The 19405-nt window shown below is 41.2% G+C and overlaps 2 protein-coding genes across 3 annotated transcripts; both read right to left on the bottom strand.

The window, feature by feature from the left end:
• Positions 1–9229: 9229 nt before the first annotated feature.
• zgc:86599 (cytochrome c oxidase subunit Vb) lies at positions 9230–11060 on the bottom strand. The gene is made up of 4 exons (NM_001303998.1): positions 10911–11060; positions 10325–10395; positions 9893–9992; positions 9230–9769 (listed from the first exon to the last, which is right to left on the bottom strand). The coding sequence occupies exons 1-4, from the start codon at positions 11005–11007 to the stop codon at positions 9657–9659; spliced, it is 381 nt and encodes a 126-aa protein (NP_001290927.1). The 5' UTR covers positions 11008–11060; the 3' UTR covers positions 9230–9656.
• A 640-nt stretch (positions 11061–11700) lies between these two features.
• Positions 11701–18789, bottom strand: dbnla (drebrin-like a). 2 transcript variants are annotated; one of them, XM_010878139.5, is made up of 16 exons: positions 18401–18789; positions 18081–18136; positions 17880–17992; positions 17346–17420; positions 17109–17252; positions 16906–17010; positions 16667–16744; positions 16272–16423; positions 16063–16123; positions 15903–15968; positions 15710–15821; positions 15208–15390; positions 14657–14716; positions 14453–14550; positions 12557–12632; positions 11701–12369 (listed from the first exon to the last, which is right to left on the bottom strand). In XM_010878139.5, exons 1-16 carry the CDS (start codon positions 18481–18483, stop codon positions 12233–12235), a joined length of 1599 nt encoding a protein of 532 aa, XP_010876441.2. In that variant the 5' UTR covers positions 18484–18789; the 3' UTR covers positions 11701–12232. The 2 variants fall into 2 exon arrangements, with proteins under 2 accessions (XP_010876441.2, XP_010876442.2); XM_010878140.5 differs by having other exon boundaries at positions 16921–17010; positions 18401–18787.
• Between the last annotated feature and the right edge of the window lie 616 nt (positions 18790–19405).

Genomic DNA, 19405 nt, shown 5'->3' with positions numbered 1-19405 from the left:
TGGGGCTGTTTTTCTTCAGCTTGAACCGGGGCCTTAGTCAGGGTGGAGGGAATTATGAACAATTCCAAATACCAGGCAATTTTGGCACAAAACCTTCAGGCTTCCGTTAGAAAGCTGAAGATGAAGAGGAAGTTCACCTTTCAGCACGACAATGACCCAAAGCACACATCCAAATCCAAAAAAGCATAGCTTCACCAGAAGAAGATTAACATTTTGGAATGGTCCAGCCAGAGCCCAGACCTAAATCCAATTGAACATCTGTGGGATGATCTGAAGAGGGCTGAGCACAGGAGATGTCTTCGCAATCTGACAGATTTGGAGCGCTTTTGCAAAGAAGAGTGGGCAAATATTATCACGTCAAGATGTGCCATGTTAATAGACTCCTACCCAAAAAGACTGAGTGCTGTAATAAAATCAAAAGGTGCTTCAACAAAGTATTAGTTTAAGGGTGTGCACACTTATGCAACCAGGTTATTGTGAGTTGTTATTTTTTTTCAAATATTTCAGTTTGTTTTTCAGTTTAATTGTTCATGTTATAGGCCACGTTAAAGGTGGAAAAAGTTCTGACATGATTTATCTTTGTCTCATTCTTTAACATCACAAGAACCTGGCATTTTAACAGGGGTGTGTAGACTTTTTATATCCACTGTATATGTCTGCCTTTTGCTCTTAGTTTGCCACATTCAGTGTGATCTGTCCTGCTTAGGGGCCCGATTGTATTAATCCACATTAAGTGTTTTACCAAGGAACCAAGGGAAAGTGGAGTTGAGGAAATTAATATAACCATGGTTCCAGGAAGGAGATACAACACAAACCGAGTTCAAGTCACAGTAAACAGCAGACCTGAATCAATCTGGGTCAAACAGAGTTTTATCACTTCTCAGACTTCTAAGACAAATCGAGATTGAAACTGAGTTCTACCTTGTATCATGCTCCCCGTCTTTCGACAGCACCACCAGACACAAGCAGAGTTCATCAACATCCAGTGATGGTGCTTTGAAGGAGAGACACTACACAGCCACAATAGAACAGTTTTATGGCTCACTGAACAAATCGTTTCTGGACATAAAAAAGCAAGCCCCGAGGATGGTTTTATTTGTTATGAACTACCACAAATCTTGTCACAGGTCAGACTTAACAAATTACTCCTTTTTTGTTTTCCTTCTAGCAATGTATAATACAGTGAGGACTAAGCATAAATGCACTTGAATGCTGTCCTTGTCAACTTTTGACAATGAACACTTACTACAAAGCATAGACTGTGCTACTTTATTTAGGCTGAAATTATTTCAGAACTTTTCAGTAATCTGCTTTCATATACAGACTACGATTAATATTAACATAAAAAATTATGTATTTTTTTAGGGTGGAGGTAAATTTTAAATTATTCCATAATTTAACACTGTAATAAACAGGCTATTCTATAATAACCAAATATGTCTTAGCAGCATATGTACACCTACAGCACACTAGTAGTGAAATATCAAAGTAAACAAGAACATAGGCTTTGCATTAAGTCATACAGTATGGGGCCCATTCATTTGCTTTCAAAGCTCAATGTGTCCTTGAGTAAAACCCAACCCCAGGTGTAGCGCATCTCCAGGCACAATCACTGCACGACTCCAGTACTAAATTTGCAGCTCTATATGTCTGCCTTTTGCTCTTAGTTTGCCACATTCAGTGTGATCTGTCTTGCTTAGGGGCCCGATTGTATTAGTCCCCATTATGTGTTGTACCAAGGAACCAAGGGAAAGTGGAGTTGAGGATATGAATATAACCATGGTTCCGTGAAGGAGATACAACACAAACCGAGTTCAAGTCACAGTAAACAGCAGACCTGAATCAATCTGGGTCAAACAGAGTTTTATCACTCTGCAGACAAGGCACCTAATGGACCTTGACGAATATAAATACATTTTGTGTTCAGGTAGTGAGTACACGAAGGCATGTTCACCACAGTGTGTTCCCACTTTCAGGGAACCATGGTAATATTCATAACCTAAAGACTCAGTGTGAAGTTCGCAGGGCCGGTAAAGCCATGATCGGCTAAACAGTCTTTCCAGGCATGGTAGTTTAGATAAATTTAATTTTTTCAGTTTGTACAAACTGAAAAAGGAAAAAGATGTAACAGCAAGCTGTTAAACACACACACACACACACACTCTCCCGACTCAACAGACACACCCCTCTGCTGCAATTACAGAACTGCAGGGGCTCCGTTTCCATGACAACACTTCAGTGGATCGGATGAATCTGGCCCGGGTAGCCGTGTTTTGCACCGGGTGAACATTTATGACATTGGTTTGGAACCAGGCTGGCATCGGAGCATGAGGCAGGGGCTCTTTGCAAAGACCAAGGCCAGATTAGCTCAAAACAAAAGAGGCGTAATTAAGCATGTGTTGTGATGGGTAGGATTCAAACATTTACTTCATGGAAAGATATTTTTCTAGACAATGAACCATGCAGCCCTGTTGACAACATTACTGAGTAGTACAGATAACTGGTCCATTTGAGTATGGCAAACCTCACGCAGCTTTCGCCCTGTCCTATTGTTTAGCATAATTTATTCCGTCATTGTGATCCTCCGATCAGGGATCGGCCTCGGCAGTTGCTTAATGAAGTAATGGAGTCCGACTCCTGTGGTTCATTCCGTCCACTTAACAGAACCTTTAAGCAGCAAAACGTTTTGCCAAATGGAATGAAACACGGTGGGAAATACCAGGATCTTTCCAATAGAACATTTGTTGCAATTGAACCTTTTGTTTGACGGAGTGAACAAACGTCTGACAGATTGATCAGTGAAATGAGTTGTCCACCATGGAGGAACGACTTGGGACGTTGCTTGGAAGCAAGTACCAATCTCACCATTGACACCATCATTTTCCGGAGTTCGGCTGTGGGAAAGATCTGGCTCCACAAGTCATACTGGAGTTTCTTAGCTGTAATCCCATAATGTGAAGATTGTATTTTGGAGTTTTCGACCTATTAGGACAGCATGAGAAAAAGACTGGATGTGGTCGGCAATGGAAAGGGCAACTGGTTGATCCCCTGTCTTAATTTGCTGTGAGACTGACAGGTTAGAGATTACACCTCTGTGTGTGTCTGCTTTATCTCTATCACCGTGCAGACATTGTGCTTTCTGCCATCACTAATAACCGCTGTGTTAATATTTACATGGTTGACAGAGGTTAATAATTGAAAGTGTCTGCTAATTGTCTGAGTGTCCCTGTGTGCGCGTGCGCGTGAGAGGTCTTTTCACATCCATTCATATGCATGAGGCAGCCTCCGGGCCTTTTGGTACCAATTGTCTTCCATCTCCCGATGTGATACGTGTTTAATGAAGCCAGGGGCGATGGGCGCCATGTGTGTGCCGGCATTAATCGGCTAATATGGAACTGCTTGATACCTCCTCGGCGTGTGTATTCAGGGAATACGTTAAAAAGCTACCCTTCACAATCAGTTGCAGTCAGATAAACAACAGTCAACAACAAGGTGGCTATGGCATCCAGGGCCAACTTTAACTTTCCCAAAGAGCCATGAAATGCAATAGCCCGTGGTGAGGAGCCGTGGTGAGAACAAACGCACACACCAGGGTCAAGGAGAGGAGGGCGTGACTGTCTCAGACCCATCTGGCTGATCTGACCCTACTACCCCCAGGGCTGGAGCTGACAGGGGGTTCTCGGAGCAGACACGTGCCCACAGACGTTTAGCCCTCTATGGGGAGGAAGCCAGGGTCAGATAATCTGGACCTCCTGGAGAGGAGACCAGGCTAGCAGCAGCCTGAAGGCAGGTCAGTTCCCTACACATCAGACCTCTGAGTTTCAGAGCGAGGAAGAGAAGATGTATAGAGACAGGAGTTACAATGGAGAGAGAGGAGAGAGATTAAGAGAGACAGAAAAGAGAGAGGAAGGGAGAAAAAAAGGGTATGGAAATAAAGATGGAAAGAAGAAAAAGAGGAGAGCCGTGGCTTAGCAGAATCAGAAAACAAGTAACATCCTCTCTGCATTTTAATAAAGTAACTTATGCAATCCTCCTGGGTTCCTTTTCCTAAACACACTGTCTGTCTTTCGAGCTCTTCTCCTCTATGGCATTCATTCTATGACTTCTCACTTATCATATCTCTTCCTCCCTACCTTCTTTCCTTCTGTATAAATAATTTCCTAGGTTGTCCTCCTCACATCTGGCATTTCTCAGACCTGTAGGGCGTGACTGTACTCTTCCCCCTTCATCCTATCTCCTTCTTTCAAACCTCTCCTCTCCAACTGAAGGAGCAAATTAATGCTAATGTGTGGAGGAGAGGGGGCGGTTCTGAACAAATTAGTAAAAAATACACTGAAAAACATACCCTGGACCCCGATCTTTGCGACAGCTGAACTCATGACACACACCACTGAAAATGGCATCTTAGCTGTGAATTCAGCTCCAATGGTGAGAATGGTTCTTGCTTTCCTTCCAAGAAATGTTCCAAGTCGTTCCTCTAAAGTACACTCACATATTCACACATACTTTTTTCATTAAGGGTGTATACACTTTACAAAAACAAAGTGTTTTCGTTCCAAACAATTCTACAAACAGATTTTCTGTTGGTCTGACTTTCTTTCTCCTTGCGGTTTCCCCCTTCATCCTATCAAGTACCCCTCCTCTCAACCCCTCCTCTCAAAGTGGAAGACTAAATAAGAAGTAATGTGTAGATAACAGGGAGATATAGTGGTACCAGGAATTAGTCAGAACTACATACCCAAACACATACATACTCAAAGAAACACACACACACACACACCCGCTTACACATGCACACGTACATACAGAAACACAAAAACACACATACAAATATGTAGTTGGGCATTACTGTCCTTTCCTATCAGTAACCATGGAAACTCTACTTCATAGGCCACAGGGGATTGTAGCCCTGGGCAAATCTCCAGTGACCACCTAAACCTGGGCTATTCCCTTTCCGCCAAGCAGGGCACTCCACGGGCAGCATGGTGTCTTAAAATATTGCACTATAGGGAGTTATGTGTCGTTTGAGACACTGGTGATGTCTGGCAAAGAAGCCACATGTATAGGCCATGATAATGCCACTAACACGGGAAGACGTGGGTTAACATCAACATGATAACCCTAATGCTTCAGGACTTGACTATTAATTTGCTAATTAAGAACTGAGGCCATATTTGATGTTGCGTCTGACACAGGATAAGCTGCTTTGTCACCAGGTGACAGCACAATAGACCCAGATGCCTATCCAAACGAACCAGCTGAATGACTCATTCAGACACACTCAGAGGAATAACAAGCCAGAGGAGATGGGTTATAATTACAGCAACGTGTCAGTGCCAGGAGTCAGTAATCAATGATGTCATTATGTAGGATATGTATGGAACATCTGCAGAGAAACGCAGAACTGGGGGATGTAAAGGTAGATGTCTCCCTCTGCTGGTGACTGTCTACAGGTAGCCACCCAACATGACGCGCCTGACAACCTGACTTCCAAGTTTTCGGGGCGTACTGGAGCGTGAGTGTGTGATGCAACTTCCGCATTTGGCATAACTCCATCTTAACTCCCCCTCCACATTTACTGGATAGGTTGAACAAAGCAACACCTCCCAGGAGTGTCCAGATGCAGAAGAAAGTCTCATCAAAACACTTCCAACTAAATAACCAAATAAAATGTTTCCACAATGAAAAATATAATTGCAAGTGTGATAATAGTTTCCATCCAAATGCCAACAGATTATCAAACTGGCTGTCAAAAAATCGTTATCAAACTGGCTGTCAAGAAATCTTTATCATGAAAATAGACCATCTGTAAAGACACAGCAGTGCATATAAACAGTGGTGTATTTTTCTTATGCATGTACTGAAAAGCATCAGCTTTGTCGCCCCAAAAAATAGTTCTATCTGATAAATTTGACCAATCTTGATACCTGGGCCCTGGCATCACCACACAGACACAGTGGGGTAGGCTACCCAACATAAGATCAGTATGGATGTGTACATGATTTCTCTGCCAAACCTCAGCCATGTATCAGTCATCTTCTCAGCACCCTTGATATTTACATCAGTACACTTTCACCATGCTGTGAAGTTCATCATAAATTATTTACAGTTTTCTCTGTCGCTTTGGCTCAACTCCTGAATGAGAATATTTTTTTTCAAAACAATAAGTTCAAATCTCTGAACAATGAGTTTCTTGCTCACACCAGATTATAATTTCTTATTCATTTCAGCCAATTGCATGTGTTTTGGCACATGTAAAAGAGTAAGTATAATTGTTTACAATTTGCCCAATACCTACATGCACATGGTTTGCTGATCAAAGCTGATGAGTTTATTCTCAGTAAATTGTCATACTCTTCACAACTTCTAAGCATTCTTTCACCGGGTGAGCAATAACTTGCAAAATGATCTGTTAAATTATCAAAATCTGTCAGAAATACATGTACAGTAAGGGAAAAGAGTATTTGATCCCCTGCTGATTTTGGACGTTTGCCCACTGACAAAGAAATGATCTGTTTATAATTTTAATAGTAGGTTTATTTGAACAGTGAGAGACAGAATAACAACAAAAAAATCCAGAAAAACGCATTTAAATTTTTTTATAAATTGATTTGCATTTTAATGATTCAAATAGGTATTTGATCCCCTCTCGAAAAACAATATTTCTGTCTCCCAGGTGTCTTTTATACAGGTAACGAGCTGAGATTAGGAGCACACTCTTAAAGGGAGTGCTCCTAATCTCAGTTTGTTGCCTGTATAAAAGACACCTGTCCACAGAAGCAATTAATCAATCAGATTCCAAACTCTCTACCATGGCCAAGACCAAAGAGCTGTCCAAAGAAGTCAGGGACAAGATTATAGACCAACACAAGGCTGGAATGGGCTACAATACCATCACCAAGCAGCTTGGTGAGAAGGTGATAACAGTTGGTGCGATTTATATGAAAATGGAAGAATCACAAAAGATCTGTCAATCTCCCTCGGTCTGGGGCTCCATGCAAGATCTCACCTCGTGGAGTTGCAATGATCATGAGAACGGTGAGGAATCAGCTCAGAACTACAATAATCTCAAGGCAGCTGAGACCATAATCACCAAGAAAACAATTCGTAACACACTACGCTGTGAAGGACTGAATTGGACAGTCAAATCTTTAGTGAAAACCTCCTTCCCTTAGCCAGGGCATTGAAAATGGGTTGTGGATGGGTATTCTACCACGACAATGACCCAAAACACACAGCCAAGGCAACAAAGGGGTGGCTCAAGAAAAAGCACATTAAGGTCCTTGAGGGGCCTAGCCAGTCTCCAGACCTTAATCCCATAGAAAATCTCTGGAGGGAGCTGAAGGTTCGAGTTTCCAAACGTCAGCCTCGAAACCTTAATGACTTGGAGAAGATCTGGGACAAGAGAAGTGGGACAAAATCCCTCCTGAGATGAGTGCAAACCTGGTGTCCAACTACAAGAAACATCTGACCTCTGTGATTGCAAACAAGGGTTTTGCCACCAAAACCTGTAAGCCACCAGGTACTAAATCATGTTTTGCAGAGGGGTTGAATATTTATTTCACTTATTGAAATGCAAATCAATTTATAAAATTTTTGATGTGTTTTTTGGGTTATTTTTTTTTTTATTCTGTCTCTCACTGTTCAAATAAACCTACCATTAAAATTATAGACTGATCATTTCTTTGTCAGTGGGCACATGTACAAAATCAGTAGGGGATCTAATACTTTTCCTTCACTGTTTATTCCATAAATATCTATGACATGGAAAGTTTGTGACGTCTGCTAAATTGGCAAAACACCTGCCAGGTGACATAGTAATGACATTTCTGAGATTTCTCTGCCATGCATCAAAAGGGAAAACATCAGATGTGATGTTGATGAAAATATCTTGCCAGACCAACAAGAGCAACATGATGTCCACCAAAAAGAAGTGTTACGTGCTGTGTGGAGATACAATTCATTGTTTTTTACAGAACTACCACAGGTTTTTTCATTGTTGTTGCAGTTTTTTTTCATGGATGTCATTTTGTGGCAGATTTACAGCTCACATATCTATCACTTTATAAGAAATATGTAAAAATGTACATGCAAACCTGGGTTTTCTGTTTACAAGTAATACTTAGCTAAATTTACTGTATACATACAAATGTGCATATCCCTTTTCTGTGTACTACAGTATTGTACAGTATTAACTTTTCCCAGTAAACCTCCACCTACTGTTGAAGTAGGCCCGACGCCAAGTAGAAGTATCTGAGGAGGCTGTTAAAAATGGCAAGTTTTTAAAACTTAAACTGGGGGGACCGAAAATATAACTGAGGGGGCTAAGCCCCTTTCTTGCCCCCTCGTGTTGAAAGCCTGTTGTAAGAAAACATTTCTCTATTTAAAAGTATTGGACACCAAATGATCACCACCATGTGCCATGCAAAAGCAGCCATCCTTCTTTTTGACCCACAGTCTACAAATAAGACAAGCAAATGGAGTCATGGTTTACTAGTCTGCCCACATTGGCCACTCAGTTGTTCATCAAATGGGATGGTTACATGTCACATTATACACTGGTTGAAGCACATCAAATGGAAAGGACTGCTCATGCTGGTAATTTATTTTCCTCCTGTTTGGCTGTAATCCACTCAGCTTCATGATTAACATCATAGGTTATTGAAGATGAGGCAGAGGAAGATAGTGTTTGTTGATACTATACTTCACTGACATTCAATTAATGTAGTGTAAAGTGCTTGAGTGGCTATTGTGTGCATGTAGAACCTATGGATATCCCTGATCTCCTCAGAGAACAGATTTTGAGCACAGAAGAATACATTATCAAAGTTCTTTGCTTATTTTCTCAAAGGGTATTAATGATCATGGATCACATTCTGTTCTTCATCCAGGAAGTTTCTTAAATATATTCATTTATTTTGTTATGGCGCCATGTGACAGGGCCTATAACCTAATCCTTATTTGGTAATGGATGGGATCTTTTGTGTTTCTTGGCATTGCTTAGTCTAGCCATCAATTTGAATGTTGAATACAAACAAAACAGACCCTTTTCTAAGTCGCTCCAGACGAGTTATGACGTTCACTTTAATTAGCCTATGGGCTGAATTGTTACATAATGCATATATTTAATAAAAATACATCCCCACCATGCCTGCTACAGCAATATGAAGGGCTACACACAGGCCGCTAACCTATACCATCACAAAACATTTTAAACAGAAACCAAAATGGAGAGAAAGACTTTATTGGTTTGATAAGAGTGATAACTGGACCACACACACCATTGTACAGTACATAACGTAAACCACTGTTGAATGGAATTGTTTGAAGAATATTGCGTCCCACACTAGGTATTCTGTACCCTTTTAAACAATAACTGGTACTGTAACTACAGATTGAAATTGAGGTTAGCAGGTTAGAGGATCAAGTAGCTGATTAAGATAAAATGTGGAATTGGACAGCAAGAAATTTAAATAAACATCACGAAAGAAATCCAGAGTTATAGCAGGAGACCAACATCCTAATTTAGAATATCTTCCTCCCAGGACACACACTTCCGGAAAGAGCATTGCCATTTCACAGTCCAAACCCTCATCATCCTATTCTAAGAGCTGGAATTTTCAGAGTGAACATAATGGTAATAAGATGTGTGGGTTTCAGTGGGGCAGCTCATGGGGCACCAGTTTGTAGTGGGAACCACAGGAGGGACAGCGTTGAGCCTCGCCCTGATGGAGCCAGAACCACACCACTGCTGTGTTGTCCTCCTCACCTAAAACACATCAGGGTATAGAAGCAATTAGACCAGAACGCAATGAGGAATCAGACTGGTACAGTACGTGTCAAGAAACAGCAACCAGACAGCAGCTGTAGAAACACCAAGCCATTCACATACAGACACAGCCCACAATCCTCTTGGTGGTGATGGAGGGCACCAGGTGAGGGTCAGCCTTGGAGCCAGCATACTCTTTGGGCTTCAGCATGCTGTAGGGGTCCTGGGAATGATTAAAACGAGGCAGGTTACATTTTGTAAAACAGGCTATTCTTGGGATACTTGAATTCTCAATTTAACATTGGATTGGCCCTGGGCCTGTAGGTCGAGTTAACCTAGCTACAACCAGGCCAAGGCACAGAAAGGAATCTTGTCAAGAAACTTTGCTAAATTGGTAAAGTAACGAGGTATGCCAGTACAATCACTGTCAAGCTATGCAAGTGTTGTCCCTTACAATGGCAGGTATCAGTAAACAAGGTATTTACAGATACCTGTAAGTCAGGAAAGATAGCTGATGTTCCAATATGAATACTTTTATAAAAGTAACAAACGTACTGCGCCCTTTTTTGCAGCATTCAAAACGATCTTCTCCAGACCAGTGGCTTGTTCCTCGTCGGTGGGGATGCCTGAAAACATGTCACCAGAAGTGTTAGGTAGCAGGTGTGTCTAGTTTGCTATGGAATTCGCCATGTTGGAGTTAACTAGCAAAATATGAAATGGGCTGCTTCCACATTTACCATATTCAACAACACATTCTAAAACTCGTAACTCGTTACCGTGTTTAGCGAGCTAGCTTAAGTTCCGAGCCACCTCCGGTCGGCTAGTAAGGTCGCTAGCTAAAGGGTAAATAGCTCAATACTACATAAAAATGATAACCATATTTGCTCAGGTACAGTAATTAATGCGAGCAAAACAATTAACAGGTCTACAAAACAGAAAACATTATATAATAGTTACTGTGCTTACAGTTACTACACTACAGTAATTAATGATAGAATAACTTTGCTAACACACAAGACTGAGGAACCCTTCCGCAATCAGTTGAATGGCTAAATGACACAGCTGGTCCTTGGCAAAATGACCCGTTTCTTAGACGATACCTCCGCGGTTTCTATTCAAAACATTGACATTCCAGACTTACCTCCAGCAGCCATACCACGGGTAAGAGCAGGCACCGGGGCGGCACGACAGGTTGTCGCGGCCTTGATAGCCGAACGGAGCAGTAACCTTGCAGCCATTTCTTCCCCTGATCGAATATACAACTGGCAGCACGTTGATGACGTTGATATGTACGTGACACTCGCGGACCTTTGACGCTCAAGTATCCCGCGATAATGTAATGACCAACGCTCGTTTCATTTTTGTTTAATGTTTTACATGAAATATGTCCGCATTATATCAAAACCTCGTTGCATTTGCTCTAACTGTTTTAAATATTCGTACAAATCAGTAAAACATTAAGATTGTGCATTATATATAAACAGATTATATATCTGTGAATTATCTACTATCCGTGTAGCATTTAAAAAAAATCTGATTTCTAAACGGCAATTGTTCTATGCATTTTGTTGTTAAGATATAGTTTCACGTCAGTCCATTTTTCCCAAAACACAAAATAAGAGAGTTTATCCAAAACCCCTAAAACAAATACGAGTAATTTTAAATCCACCAAGCTTCAGAGAAACCAAAGGAGTAATAATATTTGTACGGTTTTTGTACAAATATTATTAGATTTTTTTGTATCTTCTAAGCATCGTATGCTGCATTTTCAATTGTGACCTGTAATTTATATCTGGGGATAGCCTTAAGACCTAACATTGTAAAACTGATACCAACTTTCTGTCCTCTGAGGTTTTCCCCAAAAGTGTATTCAGTTCCCCTCTTCACTTTTCCAATTTCAAAATTGGAAAATAATAAAGTGAACTCCAAATGTATGTAAAGCATTATTTTTTTATTCAATCAATATTAACATATAAAGGGCTATAGTTTAAAAATCTTGCCACATATTATTTCAAAGTAGGAAAACATTGCTATTTGAATACCTGAAGTCACGACAAAATCTCTGGATAGCATTATGCAATGGTTTATGTCCTTTAACATATTCAATATTTTTTATTTATTTAGGAGTTGAATATCCAACTCCAGCTATGATGTTCATCCAAACAGAACTTAAGGTTCAATGAGCGCTGATAATAAAACATAACCCTGTGATCTGATTGAAGACCATGAAATAGAAACTACTCGGAAATCTGATTAAATTATACAGTCATAATGAATAGCCTATATAGTAATTAGTTTACTTTACTTTCCCTAAAAATTCAAGTAATATTATAGTACATTATAGACATTATAGTATTTTGATGGTGAGGGAGAAATAAACTCCTGTATTGTTGGCAAAGGGCCTCAAATTTATCTAACAGATCCAACTCTAACGGGTTGTTTAGGCATGTGACGGCTTTGAAACTACAGCAGCTCAACGTAATTGGCCGGGAACATTCCATAGTGCCCATCTGGTCCGTACCCTCTCCACCAACCCTCATCTGCCATGTCTATTCCTGTAATGATGTCATCGGGATCAAAGGTGATCTCAGTGTCATCAACTGAGGAGCAGAAGAGGGAAGGAATGAAGAACATTTAATTAAATACAAATGTAATAGATCGTTATAAGCAAAGGCTGAGAGGAGTGAGAAGAAATGGAAGAATAGAAGGTTGACATCGGACAAATTATGATGGAAGACAAATCGTATGAAAGAAAATGTGTGAATGATGGAAAGGATTAACACTCACTGGCTTGGTAGTCATATAGGGCCCTGGCACACACATTCTGTCCCCTGGCCTCCTGTCCTGTCTCCTGCTCCAAGACCTTACACACAGATTTATCAGTCGACCGGATGTTAAAGCAGATTACAGAAACATTGTATTTATAACATCAGTTTTAACCGCTTTAGGATCAGAAACAAAAATAAGTAAATAAACCCAACCAAAATGAACATGTGTTTCAGAACATAACTGTTCAAAAGCACCCCCCCCCCCCAAAATCACACAGAACACAATCCAAGCAATATAATGCAGGTACATAATGCAGGTCTCCATTTGTCATTAAGAAACCTTTCAGTGTCAGGCCTGGCAGCTGAAGAGCAGATCTCTTGGCGGCACCCTGTGAGGCTGCCTTGGTCTAGTGAAGGCTACTATTTTTTCTTACATTTTCTTACTAAAGCTGACTGAATATTACAGACACATTGCTGGATTGTTTTCATCCTGACATTCTATCATCATCCATTCCATCATCATCCATGCTTAGCCATCATCCAATGACTAAGCCTCAGATTTCAAGCAATGTCTACGGTCCTGGAAAGTGGATGCAGCGAAGGAAGAAAGCTGGGTCTTTGGTTAACTTCAGAAAGATGTCTACAGCAGCCCTAACAGGTCTCTTCTGTTTTGATATCTACTAAAGAAGAACAAAAACACCTGATGAAAACTAAAAAAACTTACTGACTGCTCTCTTCTTTAGATAATCATGACTTGGTGACTACATTCCCAACATTGTGAGGAAATAAGCAGGTCTTTAGCTGTACTGTACTGAACACAGCCTGGAAAAATGCAGTGAGTACAAGGGTGGTGGAGTGGGTTATTATAGCAACTCAACAGTTTCTATAACAGTGTAAGCATTAGTTCACAAGAGGTTAATAATTTCTGATCAATTTAAAGTCGAGAACTCATAGCTTCAGTGGGAAGCAGGTTCTCCATTCAGGTGTAAGGAAAGAGCATTGACTGGACTGACCAGCAACTGCCCTCCAATAAGTTTGGGAAGGCAAAAAGACCAAATGTGTAATAATTGAGAGCTTCGTTAGATACGTAGGGTTTGAGCATTACTTGATGGTAGACACAGTACCCCTAGCTGGTCCGTAGGTAAATGAAAGAACTGTTGAAAGAACTGAAGAGGCTTTAGCTCTCGTATGAATTGATGACAACAGCCAAAGTCATTCCCCTCCAATCATGGCACTGATTACCCAAGCAATGCAAATTGCCCTGGCCCATAAACCTAATTACTCGGTCAACAATCACCCATAAACCCAATTACTGTCAACAACCTGTTTACAACCTGTTGTCTGTGAACAGTTAGGGCTTGTCCGATAAAATACTACAATAGAGTATGACAGGAATATACTGTGTCACTCAAGTGCCCTTTCCCGTCACAGTGCGACCCAGCTTCCCGTGAAGTAGGTAGGGAAAAGAATAGTGAGACTCCAAACCTTGCATCCCATGATTTAGCCCGACCCCAGTAACCCCAGAGCCGCAACAGGAGACTGAAAGCCAGGAACTGACACCAGTGAGACTGCCCAGATGATGCCACCTTCCCAGCAAAGTGGTTTGTCTTTCAATGTTGAGGTTTACCCTGCTCCTTCTGGTATTTCTGTTGACAAAACACCCTCCAAGGCCATGAGCAATTTTCCTGTGTTGGTTCCATGCCTCTCTATGTTACAACATCTATATATCAATCCTTAGAGCAGAAGGTCTTTAGCTATATGGGACATGATATACATAGATGTTTACACCACCTGGATAGATGTTGATCTAATAAACATGTTGATCTGGAGTAACCTAGCTCGGTCCAGAGTGATTGTAAATTATTTAAACTCCAACCCCTTATTCATTACTTAATCTTAATTCATGCAGACTCACAGTAAGTGGATTCTGGTAGATATCTTCATAAATGTCCTCCATTGTCTCTCCATCCAATGGCAGGGACTTGTATGCAGTGTCAATGAACGCCTCTGTACCTGGAACAAGAACCACAACTTTTGGCACCGAGATTACATATTTAAACACTTCCAGGGTTATTATTTGAAGTGTTAAAAAAATGCAAACGGAAAAGATTGCACTTACTGTCCTCTGGGGCTGTGTAAACTGGGTCATCATCAAAGTCATCAGACCAGTACTCCTCATCTGTGAAAGAATACTATATGTCACACACATACAAATAAACACTATTTAGACAGCCTTAGCCTTGTGACAGGGACCAGTCTGCAGTTTAATGCATATTAGATTAGATTCAACTTTATTGTCATTGAACAAGTACAGTAAAACGAACTGCAGCTAGTATCTAACCAGAAGTGCAAATAAAAGAGGGCTGAAAATGTATTCAATGTATATAAAAAAGTATTAAGTATAGTGTATGTTACAGGTGGGATACATAGGTAGGAACAGTAGGTTTGGGGATCAGAGCAGCAGGAGTTCCTTGAAAACGAGGGTCAGAAGCTTCTGGTAAAGGAGGAGCAAGAGATTTGATAAAGGAGTATCAAGTTTTCTTTTGAAGGAGGATGAAGAGTTTTTGGTGAAGGAGGAGCAGGAGTTTCTGTTCAAGAAGAAGAAGGGTTTTCTGGGAGCAGTGGTTAAAAGCTATACGATACAGAGACGCGAGTGGTTGCATATTTTACCTGTGTCTTGAACAGCTGGGCTCAGGGTAGTTGGTGCCTCAGACTTTGGCAGTAGATGGGCAGGGACCTCTGTCAGGGCTGGGGTTTCTGGGAGAAGAGAAGCATGTGATTGTGGGGACCGGGGTCCGATGGGCATCTCTCCCTCACTAGACATCTGAGACATGAAGGGGCTCTGCAACTTCCCTGAATGCAGGGGGAGGGAGAAAAAGAAAAAATACAGTCCATAATGATTCATTGGAAACTATGTAAGACTTCACTCTCACAGTCATTCATGCTGTAACAGTGTGGTAACCATGTTAGAAAAACAAGGGAGGAGAAAAATCTGTGTTCAGAGTTGTTGAGAAAATGTAATCAATTTGCTGTCAACTTAATGCATCTATCTATGTAAAGTCTCTAAATGTACCTTTCAGAGTGGTTAGTGTTGACTGTTTTTCTGTGTCGATAGCTACCTGGCTGGTTGTTACTTATCTACACAAAACTATGGACATGCCAAATGTTTTACCCGGCCTGGAGCTGGGTCGTGTGTATCCATTGTCCAGGGAAGCGTTCTGCTCCCTCTGCTTAAACAGCTCCCGGGGGTTTAAAGGCCTCTGGGAGATAAGACTGGCTGCCTCCTGACAGACACACACACAGTTCAGTAAAGTACTTCATAGTACAGACACACACGGACACATAGTAACGTTAGTGGGACTCACATTTGCTTTTTGTACAGATGCAGGCCTTTTCCTCTGAGAGGTCTGACACTCACTTTCCTGCTGCTTCTAACAAACACACACACACACACACAATATAGCAACTCGCAATACCATTTTGTGCAACATATATAAAACGCGCTTAGTGCCTAGTACGTCTCACCGACTGAGAACCATGTATATCCTGGTCTTCATACTCTGTCTCCTGTTGCTTCTGGTGAGCCCTGTCACAGACAAATGGACACATACACAAATGCCCTCAAACAAATGGACACAAACACACACAAGTGGAGACACACAGAAAATATACTATTGTTCATGTGTCTGTGTCTATTTTGTTGTGTGAGTGTTGTGTGTGTGATGATGACTGACTTGGCCTGGTCGATCTGAGAGGCTCTTTCCTTGGCCCTACGTATTCTCACTGCTGCTTCCTTTTCATCCATCTCTTTCCGCTCCATCTCCACCCTTTTCCTCTCCTTCTCCACTCTCTTGCTCTCCTCCTTCTGACGTAACTCCTCCTCTCTCTGCGATGGAGGGATGGAAAAGAAGAGAGACGAATGGAACCTTCTCTTTGAAGCAAAGTCCCATACGACTAGCAGAGTTATGTAGAACAGGATTTCAAAACAAGTTTTCACAAGGAATATGAAGAGTGATAAGAACATTTCAGAAAACGCTTTTACTTTATTTTACCTTGTGAGAAACAACGTCATTGTAGCTTAGTAGCTACACACAATACATAAAATATAGGCTAGACTTGGAAGGTCTACCTGTGATTGGGCCCAGAAGTTGTCCTTGTCAGTTTGCTGGATCTCATCCACTGCATTGGTCTTCTGGTACACTGACCCCTGAAACACGGGCATAGCAAACCACGGGAAATTCAGCGAGGTGGAGGACATTCGGCTGTTTTTCACAAACATGTGGCTATTTTAGGATCGCAGGGTAGGATTAGGATTAGAATTAGGGTTTTCATAAGGGGCAAGGGCAGGTGTTAGGAGTTCTACTGTACCATATGTGTTCTTACCACAGGTGCTCTGGACGTGTTGTTGTGTCCCTGAGTCTCTCTTGTTTGCAGGATCTCATCCACAGCGTTAGTCTTCTGATACACCGACCCCTGAAACACAACACATTATTTGGCACATGGGTGTGTGTGCGTTTGCATGTTCATGTATAATGGGCGCCTTGAAGGCCTGCGTGTGTGTGTGTTCTTACCACAGGGCCGCTGGGTACATCTCTGTATTTCTTTGTCTCTTTGCAGAAGTTAAAGCTGGCACCCGACGCCTTGGCCACTTTATCCATAATGCTCTCTGGGTCCACATCGTCTTCTCCCCGTGCATTTATGGTCACGTGAGCACCCTGTAGTGACAAGATTGGTCAGACAGTAAGTGAACATAGTACAATTTTAACAACATTACATTGTATTTATCAATTGTTCTCTTTAAAACTCACCCTTAAAAAATTTGCCATGGCAATAACATGGTTGGCACACTGTCCTTTTCTAGAGTCCTTTACCCCATCACCTGTCTAAACACACACAATTAAATGATGATCGTTTGGCTTTGGTGTGTGTGTGTGTGTGTTTGTGCGTGTGTGATCTTGTTCTATATGTACATGTGAGAACCAGAAGTTCCCAAAAAGTTAATCTGACAAATTGTTCCCCTTTAGGAAAAATTTGATTTCCAGGTTATGGTTTAGGTTTAGAGCAAAACATACTATTGGGAATAGTGTTTCGAATTATAATTATGGTTACATTCAAGTTTAGAAATGATATGTTAGATTTAGGATTAGGGTAAGGCATCAGGGTTAGGTTATGTTCGACCATAAATGTTAGGTTATCGAAGTTAAGGTTATTGTTAGGTTATGGTTAGGTTAAGGGCTAGAATTAAGATTAGGTTTAGGTGATAGGGAACTGGATCTCTGGTGCCCAAAATAATAAAAGACAAACATGTGTGTGTGTATGTGTGTGTTACATTAACTACTTACCCAGTTGATGAGAACATATTTAGACAGGCCAGAGTTGGGGTCCTTAATGCGACAGAAGGCATACATCACCTTGCCACTGCTCAACGCCTCCACCATCTCCTCCAGACCACCATCTACACACAAACACATTAACACAAAGTGAACCTGGACTGTCAGTGTTACTGATGATCATGTCAGCCAACTGAATAGACCTTTACTTACCTCCCTTCTCTGCCAGGCGCATGTCATTGGTGTTCCCCTCATACGTGAACAGTGCCCTTCAGACATCCAGAAAAACAAGTGCAAGATGATTCTGTCTCTTGATGTTGCTGATTTAACATTTACATTTAGGTAATATAGCAAAGGCTGTTTTGTTCTATCCCCCACTGAGAATCCACAACCCTTTCATTGTAAGCACCATGCTCTATCAACATAATTACACAGGAAACCCCTAATATATCTATTTTTCTCACACACAATCACACACCTGTAATCCCTGTAATTGAACTAATCGAATCTTTCTTCCAGTGTTTTTTGCTCACCAGTTGGTATCAGACCTCACATCCACCACTTCTTCATACGCGGCGGTGAGCGATGCTCCATTTTTACTAAGATTCACTGACATACTGTTGTCTCTAACTCTCTGCCCTGTGAAATCCAACACGTCAAAGCAAACGCCACACAACAACTGTCCAGGAAATCAGAAATGCTCACGACAGTTGGACTAGCTGAGATATACCGAATGATGAAACAGCAGTCTCTAGGGGGTAAAGATGGAAGTTCAAATGAGAAGCTAGTTTTGTTCAAAGGGGATTCCTACAGTTCTGTAAAAACTGTGATTAATCACGATTACAACTGCAAAACTATGATTAACCTATTCCACCTACATGAAATGAATGAAATAGGACCCACCAACACATATTACCACCAACACATGGACTGTTCAAGCTGAATCCATGTACTTCACACCAACCCCTCTGAAACGTGTTAGATCAGTATGTGTGTGAGAGAAACCGGTTAAGGGAGAACCGGAACAGTCACATTTTTTAAATTGGTGCTGCAGAATCACAAAGTCCTTCATTATAAGCAGGTTGGCTGACTAAATATTTCCTGCTATGTAATCAGATGCCTGCTATTTAGGCTTCAGAGGAATCACAAACATCTGCCTTGTTGATAAACACTGTAAATGTACAGAGATCATCAGAATACTCTGCCGTGTTATGTTATTCCATACACAGCAAAAAAGGCTTCCTGAAAAGTAAGAGAAAAATGCTTGAATCAAGCAAAATAATTTTTTGCTTGTAACAAAACCAAAAAGTCTATAAACAAGCTTCCTCTGTTTAATTCAAGCACATGTTCCCTTTGTAATTTCTTTTAAACCTATCTTTGAGGAAGCATTTTTTGCAGGGTTCACTCTTTCCTATCTCCTGCTCTTAACAAGCAGTTCCTTCTCTCCCTCTCTTTCTCTGTAGATTAGCTCCCTCCAGCTGTCAGATAGCAAGGTACATCCGTCCCGTTTTAGCCTACTGGTTTACACATTCATACAC

The sequence above is a fragment of the Esox lucius genome, chromosome 14, assembly GCF_011004845.1.
Source record: "Esox lucius isolate fEsoLuc1 chromosome 14, fEsoLuc1.pri, whole genome shotgun sequence".
Classification (NCBI taxonomy): domain Eukaryota; kingdom Metazoa; phylum Chordata; class Actinopteri; order Esociformes; family Esocidae; genus Esox; species Esox lucius.
The sequence above is the reverse complement of the archived record's forward strand: the minus strand, read 5'-3'. Positions and strand labels throughout refer to the sequence as shown.